This window comes from Condylura cristata, unplaced genomic scaffold (assembly GCF_000260355.1).
Source record: "Condylura cristata isolate star-nosed mole 26May11 unplaced genomic scaffold, ConCri1.0 scaffold00009, whole genome shotgun sequence".
In the NCBI taxonomy this organism is placed as follows: domain Eukaryota; kingdom Metazoa; phylum Chordata; class Mammalia; order Eulipotyphla; family Talpidae; genus Condylura; species Condylura cristata.
This window is the reverse complement of record NW_004567110.1, coordinates 5,710,694-5,723,028: the sequence shown is the minus strand read 5'-3', so window position 1 is coordinate 5,723,028 and position 12,335 is coordinate 5,710,694. Positions and strand designations below refer to the sequence as shown.

At 36.8% G+C, this 12,335-nt stretch overlaps 1 protein-coding gene across 3 annotated transcripts in view; it reads left to right on the top strand.

Annotated features, from left to right (window-relative positions):
- Positions 1–348: 348 nt before the first annotated feature.
- PHF20L1 (PHD finger protein 20-like 1) overlaps positions 349–12,335 on the top strand; it is a 63,780-nt gene continuing 51,793 nt past the window's right edge. For 2 of the 3 annotated variants that reach the window (XM_004679584.2, XM_004679583.2), the window contains exon 1: positions 349–463. In XM_004679584.2, coding sequence (XP_004679641.1) covers positions 381–463 — 83 coding nt within the window. In that variant the 5' untranslated portion in view covers positions 349–380. Of the gene's footprint in view, positions 464–4,395; positions 4,542–12,335 lie in introns of all 3 variants that reach the window. The other variant, XM_012722989.1, reaches the window with a different exon arrangement.

The window sequence follows — 12,335 nt, the reverse complement described above, 5'->3', positions numbered from 1 at the left end:
AGTCATATTCCAGAATATCAGCTGTCTTGATTTTTTTCAAAGATAGAAAGCATTAGCTGTACTGTAGAGAATTTTCTTGGGTATTTTCAAATTAAAATTTAAAGCATTTGTGTCATTGGCAAGTTGTGATATTCCATCTATTCATTTTTTCTTAAATATAATCTTTTTTTACTCCTTCATAATTCATTATCAAGATTGCCTACAAGTTGCACAGTACTTTGCCTAAAGATATTGGTTCTCATTTAAAATTTAGCATTTAACCTCTCATGTAATGTTTTAAAATTTTTGTTTAAATCTCTATGTATGTGATACATTAGAATCTAACCTTTTCTTTCCTCTTGAGGTAGTGAAAAGACATTACTGAAGAATAGGATCTCAAGATGAGCAAAAAGCCCCCAAATCGTCCTGGAATCACTTTTGAGATTGGTGCTCGTTTGGAGGCACTGGACTACTTACAAAAATGGTATGAAAATATGGAGCTCTTCACCTACAGCACAGTGTCTGTAACTTCTATGTGTGGGTTAATTGCTGTTCTTCTGATGTCATAGAAAACAAAATACATTCATAGCTTGAATATAGCTACACATCGTTTTTTACTTTTCTTGCTCTTCAACAAACTTTGCATGTCTATTAATTGACTTTTTAAAAACAGAATCATTTTAGTCACAATCATTTTAGTTGTTTGAGAACTGAAAATAATTATCTAGACTGTGAGGCACGAGTGTTGGTCAGTACCCTTGGCTACTTCACATGAACTAAATGTTTGTGAGAAGGAGGGAATTCATCCTGATGATCAGCTTCCCAAATTTTGGATAAAACTTGATATAATATTTTTTCTTTAATTTTTGTTAGAAGTGGTCTTTCAAAGTATAGAATCTTGCGGTACTCTTCACTACCCCACCTGAGTCCAAAACCAGCTAACCTCCTCCTTGCCTAGAGGATAGAGACCTTAAGGGCAGCTGTTGCTGTGTCCAATACAAGATCACAGTTCTTTCAGATCTCTTCTTCCTGCTCCTATTCCATCTGTGATGAATGATGAATTTAAACACTCTCCACATACCATCTGTATGATGGCGTAGGAAAAATCAGTGACCTGGCATAAAAGCACGGGGGGGTGGGGACAGAAGAAAAACAAGGCACAAGGTGTATGGGACCACAGTAATTAGAATGAGGGTGCCCACTTTCCTAGGAATGCCTTTCTCATCCCAGGTAGCTGGCTTCTGAGCCTGCTTCCTTGGCTGTCTGGGAGGTTGTCTCCATGACTTCTGCCAGCCCCTCTGAACTTCCCTCCCTGCCCCCTCTCTCCCCTGGAGTGGTATGGCCTCAGCTTCTCTTCCAAGGCATTTTAGTAACTCCAGGACTTGTCTACCAGTTTTTTTGATTTGTTCTTACTGTTCCTAAAACTATAGTATTTTGTATTTTGTAAATTTGCTTTACTTTGATTCTTGAAATCAATTTCCTGAGTGACAGTGACAGGTACAGAAATCTTGTTTAGTATTGATACTTGACTTTAGACTGATCTGGGGTTACTGTGTCAGTTAGGGTCCTGCACTCGAACTCTGCTCAGGTCCCTGAACCCCAGCTTCATGGACTCTGGGGCTCTGCTTTGGGACAGGTGGAAAGGACAGTTAGAGGTAGAAAGGCACTGTTCTTTGACCCAGTGCCTCCAAGTTACTTCTCAGGGAGTGTACATAGTTTTTTCCCTAGGAGGTACTAGGGTAGTATCTTAGAATCAGGTAGCAACCACAGCCCTCATGGTCTGGACACTTAATATCTCCAGACATAAATTCTTGTCTTTTAGAACCACTAACTTCTATTAACACATGCTTTTAGTCTTCTGAACAGATGAAGTTGCAGTTGAACTACCTTCTAGTTTTGGAGAAACACAGCTTATTAGTTCTCTAAGTGGTTTTCAGGAATTTTAATATGATTAGTTTTGACATTGGTAAGAAATTCACTTTTAGTGGTGAAAGATTTTCTAATTTAGTAGTTGTTAAATTGATGATTCAGTTGTTAACAGAAAGAGATTATAAAACAGAACTACTTTTTAACTCAGATATGCTTTTAGAGTATAATGTGCTTTCAGAAAATTTGGAATTTCTGAAAACTTATTTGTCATAGCTTATGTGTTTTCATTGTTTTAGGTGTCTCATTAAAAAATTCCTGAGTTCTCAGGTTGGGGATAACATGGAAATGTACTTATTTATGATGTTTAGATTTAATTTTAATGACCCCAGTAGGTAATATCTCTTTAAACATTAGCCAAAAGAATTTTATGTGATAGTCACTGAAGCTTGCCATCAGTTTGCCTTTTATGAACTCATTTATATGAGGAATTTAATACTTTATTACAATTTGCTCCTGAATTAAAAAAAAATTTAAAATTATTTTGCGTAAAAACTGTAAGTAATTGAAAAAAAAAACACCTTTCTTATTGAGACTTTGTGAAAGTAATTTTAGAATTAGAGTTGAGTGACCCTTAAATTTAGTGTTAGAGAGCTTTTAGCAGGATGACTGATTGATTGCTAAGATTTATTGAATTTGATTGGGACACAAAAGAATTTCCATGCTTTTAACAAATTTTATTTCTAAATGAGTTAACAAAGTTTATTTTTATATTGTTCCATTTATTAAGGACCATCCTATAGTTCATATAAATGCTACAGATTTTTGTTTTAATTTTAGGCAGAAGCATAGAAGGATTTTCTGAGTGCTGAGAAACGCTGATGTTCTTGTGAGAGACAAAATTTATCAATTGCTCAAAATACACTGAAGTCACCCCTTCCTCCTTTGAACGGACCCTTTTTGTTTTCCTTTATATTCTCTTCTCTTGCCTCTAGATAGAATGCCTAGGTTTCTCCACTTAAGGTTCAGTTGACAACAAAGTCCTATTTGACATAAAAGCCATGAACTACTACAGTCATTAGGGAGGATGAGCTGGAATGCAAATGCTGCTTATTGTCTCTGCAGTCAACACCTTTATAGTAAGGTATTACTCTGTTATTGAGAAAATAGCTTGTATATGTTGATGAGTTATTTTGTAAATAGAAATGGGAGCTCCCCAGATATCAGTTTGTTTGGCTGATATGTCACAGAGATTTCATGTGAAAAAGGAAAATGACTTACAGTGTGTCCCCTAAAAAGAAAGGGATAAGCCCTAAGTTTAATTGGCAGAAATAAACTGAAGTTAAGCACTCACTTTTAGGTGTATTAGGAAAAGTGCAGTTATTACTGCTTGAACAAACTATATCACATACACTTTAAAGTTCAGAAAGATATTTCATCCTTGGTAAAATAGCCTACATTTTTAAGCAGTGATATAGCACTTTCTGTTTTCAGAGTAACAGCTGCATCAGGCAACTCATTGATTGCTTACTGGTAGTAATGAGTGCAGGCCCTGAGAGTCATTCCGGCGTTTGACTCCAGACCTGGCTCTCTTAACTGATTAAAACCTGACTCCTCCTCCTTCTGCTTTAATGTTAAGAAATTGAGTTTTACTTAAAGCTCTTTCCTGCTCATAAGTGTTTTAACTTAAAAGGCTTTTTAAAAGACTTGCTATCTAATGTTTGCAGCTAGCCACCAACAATTTTCTGTCTGATCTCTGTAACATTTTCTTTCATACCTCTTTATATGCAAACTGTGACATGCCGGTTTTATAAGCTCTTGCATGAAGTAACATCTTAAGAATGAAAATAAATACAGGTTGTGAATACAGGCATGTATTTGAGGAAAGAGAATGTTCAAGTTACACTGGAAACCCTCTGTAGGAGGGGTCCAAAGAAAAGATGTGGAATCAAAATCAGACTATAGCTTTCTGATCCTGTAATTTTGGGTAAGTATGTGAACCCAATTTCTTGTGAGTAAGATGGAAGCAGTGTTACTGGCTTTTATGTATAAGAATCATTATTACTTAAACTTCAAATTCTACAGTCATGCATATTTATAAAGCACTGAGGTAAAATGCTGAAGAGGAATTGCTGAAAATGGTTCTTTGGAGATCTGAAGACTCAAGTTTATAGGTTTTTAAAAATATCTTCATTGTTGACATGAGAGTGACTTAGAATGACCTGTCATTACAACAAGCTATAAGCCACCTTTTGAGGTGATAAATCTTTGTATCCAGAGTTTTTGTGGTTTACAGAGCACCTTGTAGAATTAATGTGTCATTGAAAATTATCTGAGTCAATCTGGTTTTGACTACTGATTTAACTTCTGTCTTCTGTTGAAATTAAAATACTCTAGCAAGTGATTTAGTTATGAAAACAAGATAAATCAAGTAATATGCTCTGGTGTTACTCTTAAAAGAAATTTGAATAATAGAATCAACTTAAAACATTCAGATGAGTTATGCTTTTCTGACTTTTTGGGGACTATTTCTATTTAATTCTCTTCTAGATCTGGAGGAAAGGAAAATGAAAAATTAAAAAAAATGTGGAGATGTCTACAAGTATCAGAATTTGATAGAACAGTATAAATTTGAGTTGGCAAATGCTGTTTCCACACATTTGGAGTTTTTTGAACTGTATGGAACATTTGCAAATGTGAGTTTTGAAAATGTGAACAAAATTTTAATAGAGCAGGAAATTTAAACTGTGGCAAGTACCAATACCTTCTGAATAAAAGTGCCTGACTAGAAAAGGATGTTTTTTTCTAATTGACTATAGCTATTCAAAGGATAACATTAGTAAAGTTAATTTGATTTACACTGGGAATGGAAGAGCCCTCCTGAAAGTGGCTTGTGCATCAAATTTAAAAACTAAAATTGTATTTAAATTACATTAGGTTTTTGAAGTTTATAGACAGTTTGGGTAAATACTGCTAAAATAGAGTTTTTTTTGCTAATATGAGTAAAATTTTGACTTTTTGTTTATTAGGTTTTCCTAATTCTGTATATACTTAAAGGTGTTTTAGTTTTTTGAGTTACTATCTTTGGAAACCTTATTTCTTCTATAGGTTCAGATGTATAATCACATTTCTACAGCAGAATAATTGCATTATATTTTATGGATGTGGTCATAGAAAATTTAGTTGTGGACTTCAGATTAAGAACGCTCTTGCAGAGAATTTCACATTGTGATTTATAAGAGTTTTTAAAATTTTGACATCCTTTGCATTTAGAAAGTCACAGATTTTGAATCTTAAGACATAAGAACCTCAGTTTAATATGAAACAGGACTATGCCAGTACACAAACATTTTGGTTCTTCAGTTTTATTCTCCTTTCGTTCTCCCCAAGCCCCACTCCCACCCCCCCCCCCCCACACATACACACAGAAGTTGAAGTAGAAGCAGCCTAATTTCAAGCACACCTAGTTCTTGTTCTTGCTCTGATGGTCTTCCTTACATTGACTCATATTTTAGAGGTTTTCTCATCTGCTCAGATTTTTTGCTTATTCTGTGAAAACCAAGAGAAAAAGAATATTGGATAAAAGTTAATTTAACTGGAAGTCAGAAAATGTTTATTCTAAGTACTGCTGTGCCAGGAATTATATGACTTTGTACAGTTACTTTATGTTAATGTTCTTAAAGTGAGGGTATGACATTTCATAATTTGGGGGAGCCCTTGAGTTAGAAATTCAAATTATTTTGTTTACTTTCACTTATTTGGGGATGACAGATTTTTTTCTCACTTTTAGATAAATAAATAACAGATTTGAGACTACTAAAATAGACAATGAGAAGGTGCATGTAGTTTATTCAAAACTATGGTCACTAGAAGTGGAAAAACTAAATTGACAAAAGTGGAGAAAGGTGAATATAATTTAGAACAATAATAAAGTATTTATCGTATAGTGGAGTTGAGTGGGTTATTACCCTTTCTGCAACTTGCTCTACCACTTGTTTAAATACTTTATCATTGCCTGTTTAATTTTGAAATTACTTGGAATCAAAACTGTTGGCTTAAAGTATATTTATTTATTCAGGAGGATACTTTAACTCACTAACTTTTCAGTGTGATTCCAATTCACTAATGTTGGTTTTCTCATAAAGTTCACTGGTGCTATGTCTTTGAAAATGATTCAGGAAAAATGTAGGTTTCTGTAACTTTCTGTGTCATTATCACATGAATGTAAACGTAGATTGCTGGGTCTAAGACCCAGCTGGGATCCCCAAATTTGTAATTTTTAAAAGACTTATTTACATAGGCATATAAGAGCTGAGGTGTAGGCCAGAGCTGTGGGGAGTGAGAGGATTCACTAGGGACAGAGAGGGGAGCAGAACAGGCAGATATACTGTACTGCACTGCTGAGGGGAGCAACGGGCAAGGCAGGAGAGGTCTGCTGTGCATGTGGGTCAGCCCCTGGCAGATGATTGAGCTCGAACCTGTGCTGCAGTGGCTGCAGACAGCTTCCTAGTACAGTGACTTAGCCTCTTGTGCCATCGGGGAGGCTCCCAAATTTGCATTTCTAATATTTCCACTTCTAAAGTTTCCGGGTGATGCCTATGAGACCAGCTAGGGGAACATGTGAGACACAGTGTTCTAAAACTATGTAGATTTATTAACCTGGAGTTAAGTTTTTGAGGTGGATAGTAGTGGAAATAACCACATTTATTATTTTTTTTTAATTTATAGTCTTAATTATTCATGTTAAATGGAAGAAATCAAATGTTAGTGCATAGCAGAGTGACACATAATCCAAAAATCCCTTCCTGCTGTTTTTCATATATTGACCAGCTTATCTATTGATGTGCTTCATTTTTCTTGTCCCTCTTTCCATTTCTTTACCTGCTGCGTCGTTTTGGGGGTTTAGGCCCTTGTTGCTTAAAAAACAAAAATCTGTAGTTATTCATGTTATGGGTAGCTGTGGATTGACTGTTAGGAAACAACCTTAAAGATTCTGAGAGTATTCAGTATGTCACTTGAACTGTACAAGGATTATAAAATTTAAACATTGGCAAGATTTTTTCAAGTATGGGATGATATTTACCAGTTTAGAAATGACAGAAGTGGGGTTTAGCGATGCTGACTCTTTCTTCCAGTCCATCTAGCCAGGAGTCTTGGAGTCTGTGGCTCCATGTCTGGTGCTCTCTCCCCTGCAGCCTACTGCTTCGTAGCGGTGTCCTGAAACGTGGAGCCTTAGTGGGCACGGGCCTTCTGAATTCCTGACTTGCTCTGCCGACAGACAGGTGTCTGGAGTTTGGAAGGCTCTGAGAGACGCGCACAACCGGGCCACTCTTGTTCCTTGGGATTAGAGAGATGCAGCAAGCCAGGGTCATTTCAGGCGAAGGTATCATAAAGAATGTTCTCCCAAGCTTACCTTCTTACCAAACCTCCAAGCTGATGATGTCCTAGCTTCCTTTGTGAATTTACTGTAGTGTCAAGTCCAGGATCTTCAGGCTTATCGCGTTGTGCTTTGTGTGTACTGTCTCTCTGTTCTACTCGCACAGTTTGGATTGGAGAGAAGATGGTTTCCTGTGCTTATCTGCCATGCACTTCATGCCTAAGCACACACGTCACGCGTAACCACACTCTACTGCACCCTTGCTGTTGAATATCACTTTTCTGTATTGTAAAATTTTCCACTTGTCAGATCACATTAGATAATGTTTATGGTGTGGTGGGGGCTGGATTAAAGCCTCCAGTTGGGAAAGACATTATATTTGTGGTGGTAGTTAACTCAAGAATGTCTTGCAACTCTAGTTTTTCAGAGTAGACAACTGTTATCTGTAGATGCTTAAAGATTTAGTTTTTTAAGATTTCTTTTGTTTATGCATACAAGAACTGGGGTATAAGCCAGAGGTGTGGGGGTTGAGCGGATTTACCAGAGACAGAGTGGGGAACAGAACAAGTGGATCTACTGAAATATACTACTGAGCGGAGCAGCCGGGAGACAGGGGAGATCTGCTGTGCCATGTGGGTCAGCTCCCTGGCCGGGGATCAAACTCACTGCGGTGGCTGGCAATAGCTTGATTGTGCTGAGACTTTGACCATGTGTCACCTGCTTAAAGAGTTTTTATTTCAATAAGGTAGAACATTAGTTTCAAATACCAGAGCTCCAGTTTAAAAACATTAACATGATATTTAAAAGACAACTTTGTTATGGTAGTTTCCCTAAGGGTCCTAGTTTTTAGTGGTTTTATATGACTATGTATTTTGAAGGATTTTTTACCATTCTTATTATCACCTCCCACAAATCATTAGCATACACAAATGTTCCTTCTATTAAACTAGAAATTGATATTGCAGGTATTATTTCAGTAATTATAATTACCTCAGCTTTGAATTGTCACAGTTCAAGAATGTGGACATTTAATATTCAGTGTGCTTAGAGCTATATTTTCTTGTAGTCAGGAAACCAACCCTTTCATTAAAAATGAATATTGTCCAGTACATTCTGGTTAGGTAAGGTACTGAAGTATGAGCTACTTATATGAAATGACAGATATATGAACTAGTTTCTCCTACACATATAAAGGACCCAGCTAAGTGTATTGAATTTTGGTGGATTATAGAGATGAGCCCAGACACTTCCTGGTGGAACAGTGGGTTAAAGCGTAGCACTGCAAGCTAGCCACAGCTGCTTCAGTGTGAGTTTGATCCCCTGTCCTGGAGGTGACCCATATGGTGCAGCAGACCTCTTCTGTCTCACTTGCTGCTCCTCTGAGCAGTGTACTTCGTCAGTCTGTCTGTTCTGCTCCCCACTGTGACTATGGTGAATCCTCTCACTGTCTCTGTACCTATGGCTGTACCCTAGTTCTATATATGCATAAGTAAATAAATCTTAAAAAAAAAAAAACAAGAGCAAATTTTATTTTTAAAATCATCTAGTGTTAACTGTTATAAAAATAAAAAAAAATCACCTAGTGTTTTTCTTAGTTCTGTAACAGTTTTTAAAGTTACATAATAAAAGTTTTCAAACATAAATTAAGCTACATTCTTAGACTCTTACATTTTGACGATGTACTATCTTATATAGGCACAATTGAGGTGCAGTGCTTTATGTTTTGAGAAATTTTAATAATTTTAAATTTTAAACGAGCACCTTTTTGTTTTGCTTAGTGTTTTTAATGCATGAGAAAGATGTTTATTTTGTATAGTATAATAACAGTTCTTTTCCATTCCCCTCAGACTAAGAAAAACCAACTTGAGATGTTTTATCTGAAAAGCAGATTAAAATTCACAAGAAATACATTGATTTTCAAATCAGTTGCTATGCTTCTAGTGTCTCTTATAAAAGGCCCTAGTATTTGAAACTCTAGTGTAGTGTGTGCCAAGAGCTGAAATTATAAGGTGCAGAATGCAGCATATGTCATTTGAGACAGAGTCCTGAGGACAGGCACCTTAGTTGTGGGAACCACCACTTTCACAGCTCTCTGAACTTCCCTCAGTGATGGTGCAACTCCTAGGGCTCTCTGGTGAGTAAGCCAGACCTTGTAGCTAAGGCTTACTGAGGTTTCTGTCACATGGCAAGCGCTTAACGATTGTTAGCTTTAATCCTAATAGCATGAATATTAGTTGTTCTAGGAAAGTAAAATCTAATGGGGAGAGGAACCAATGTCAATTCTTAAAACGTCAATTGGTATATAGCATCTATCTGTAATAGTGAAAATTGTTATGTGCTCAATATTAAGAAATAGAAACTTTCACTTTTTTGTTATATTTAGCAGCTAAGAATTTGGTGTGTTAGCCTGAACAACTGATGTGAGTTACGTGGACCTTGGTAGTTCTGGGCATTTTGGGCAGAGTAAGAAGTGAATTCTTGGTAGTCCCAGTCTGGTAGTGGGAGGTGGTGAGTGGGACAGAGGCTGTGGAACCAACAGGGCTGATACATGTGGGCATGGCAGGGGGTGCAGGCACTGCAGAGCTGGAAGAGGAACAGGGTTGAAATCCAGTGATCTGAAACAGCCTCCATTTGAAAGGAGGCTGCCATAGGCTTTTCAAGGGAAATGTGGCAGCTGCCTCTACTCTTCCCTGTTGTTGCTGGAAAGAAGACTGGCATCTGTACTGGCACATGTCCTGGTGATGAACAGGTCAGAAAAGAGCACCGAGAGATGATTTCATGGTGCTCTCAGACTTCAGTGATGGGGAAGATGTGATTTTGACATCTAAGCTATCATCTGAATGTTCTTGAAATTCTAGAAACTTTATACAAAAAAAAGGCCTGAATTAAATAAAAGGGGTTTTAACTGTTTTTTTTTTTTGTGTGTGTGTGTGCGTGTGTCCTTAAGCAAATTAACATACAGTATCTAAAAGCACTTTTTCTAAAAAAAATTCCATCCCATTAGGTGGCACTGTTATTGTGGTTGTACTCAGTGAATGGGTGAGGAAGCGCTTGAAAATTACAAAGCATAATGTAGATTTTAAGTGCTTTCAGGAAACTAAAAGTTTTAAAGGTTACTAGGCTACAAGAATGTTGTATTTGCTTTGGATTACATTGTGAATTAATTTTTTTTATTTGGCAAGTAATCATTCTCCCGACAATCTTATTTAATGGTATTCTTACTCTATTACTAGTTCTGCTAATATGTTTCTATGATTTCTTTTTTATGATGTCATATTAGAGTTCCTCACTTACAAAATTCTTTTTTTTATGATGTCATATTAGAGTTCCTCACTTACAAAATTCTTATCTACAAAACTTGAATGGTTAATACCAACTCTAAGCTTCTGCCAACATTTACGTTATGTTTAAGTCACATTTCAAGTATTTTGTCCTTTAAAAATTCAAAAACTACTTTATCTAGAATGTTTAAATTAGATATTCTCTTTGTGTGTTGCATTCTTATCATCCTATAGGGACAATGGAAAATATATTATCTTTGTATTGTTATATATATTTACTGTGTTACATTGTTTTATTGTGTTACGTTTATTGATTTTTTTCTCTCCCTTTCCCCCCATTTGGATCTATTGACTAGAGTAAAGTCTAGTTTGTATTTGTAGCTTCATTCCCACTTCATCGACACATGTGAATTAGAGATTCAGTCTATTGAGTGAAATGGAATAAATGAGGAGCTGTCAGTTTTTAAATGTACACAAATTAGGGACTTACTGTCATATCAGTAAATAAAGAAATGACATTTAAGATATGTATTACGAGTAATTTCCTGGGGCAGTTGTTATTTTGTATTGAGGTACCCTCTACAGCATTGTCTATGGCTGAGAGGGTAGGTGCTCCCCCAGGCGCTGCTACCTCGCTGCGCCCCTCACCCCCCACTGCCGTGCCAAGTCCTCCATTGTAGTCCTTTGTGCCTTCCTTCACGCTGATTCTCTTCCCTCTTCTACTCCCCATGGCAGCCTCAGTTCTAGAATCACACTTCTAGGATGGGGCTAGCTTGTGACCTTTCATTTGGTCTTTATTCCACATATATAAGTGGATACCAGCTGTCCACTGCTTTTTGGCTTCTGACTTATTGGGACAATGGGAAAAAAAATACTTTGCCTTTGTCAACTCTCAGTGAATTCTAATGGTCATTTAGGACCTTTGTTAGTGTTGCCCGGCCTTACTCTGTGGTTGTAGCATACCCTTGAGTAACCCTGTCCTTTTACCTGCATGCAGGAATTTCAAGGTCATACGTGTATCAAGGAGTTTCCCTCGATTGTTGGTTGATGTTCTTTATCAATACAGGTCAAAATCTGGGTATGTCAAACTAGAAGACAGATCAATATGTATTCCTTCCATTCAAATAATGCTTGAGGCGTTGTCCCATTATACTTCTGGCAGAGCAGCGTGCTTGCCTTTTTCTTCTTTCCCAGGATAGATGATCTTTCCTCACGGGTGAAATTTTGGGGGTGAGGAGTGATCATGAACCCCTTTGTAAATCTGATTAATCTGGGCACACTTCATCTTGAAAGAATACTCATCCACTTCTGTATCAAACATATGACATGTATGCAAACTTGGAATCACAGCCTCCTGACCTATTGGAGGCTCAGAGCTGCCCATGTGAAATAGTTAATAGTAAGAGTTAATAGGAGGAAGTTACCTAATGATAATTCCCATTTCAGTTTTTCATAATCTCTTGTGTTTTGACAACACTCGAGATTTCATATTAAACAGATCTATGCAGTATATTCAGTGTATGGCTAACTTCTGGTTACTATCTTTTTTACTGGATTATGCGCTCAATCCAGAGTTCATAGATCTTGCTACTCGCTGACTGATCTTGTCCAACTGGGAGGCACCAATTTATGATGCTAAAATGCTGGTATTATTAGATAAGGCAGTAAAGTGCTGTATGAGTTCACAGAACGTGGAAACAATTCTTATTTTTGGCAAATGCCTTGTTCTACTCTATAGTTAGTTTGCACTGTGACCTTTGAAAAACTTTACTTCAGAAAGGGTCCCAAGAAGTCATTGGAAAGATTGCAGTAGTAAACTTGCATATGTGGAA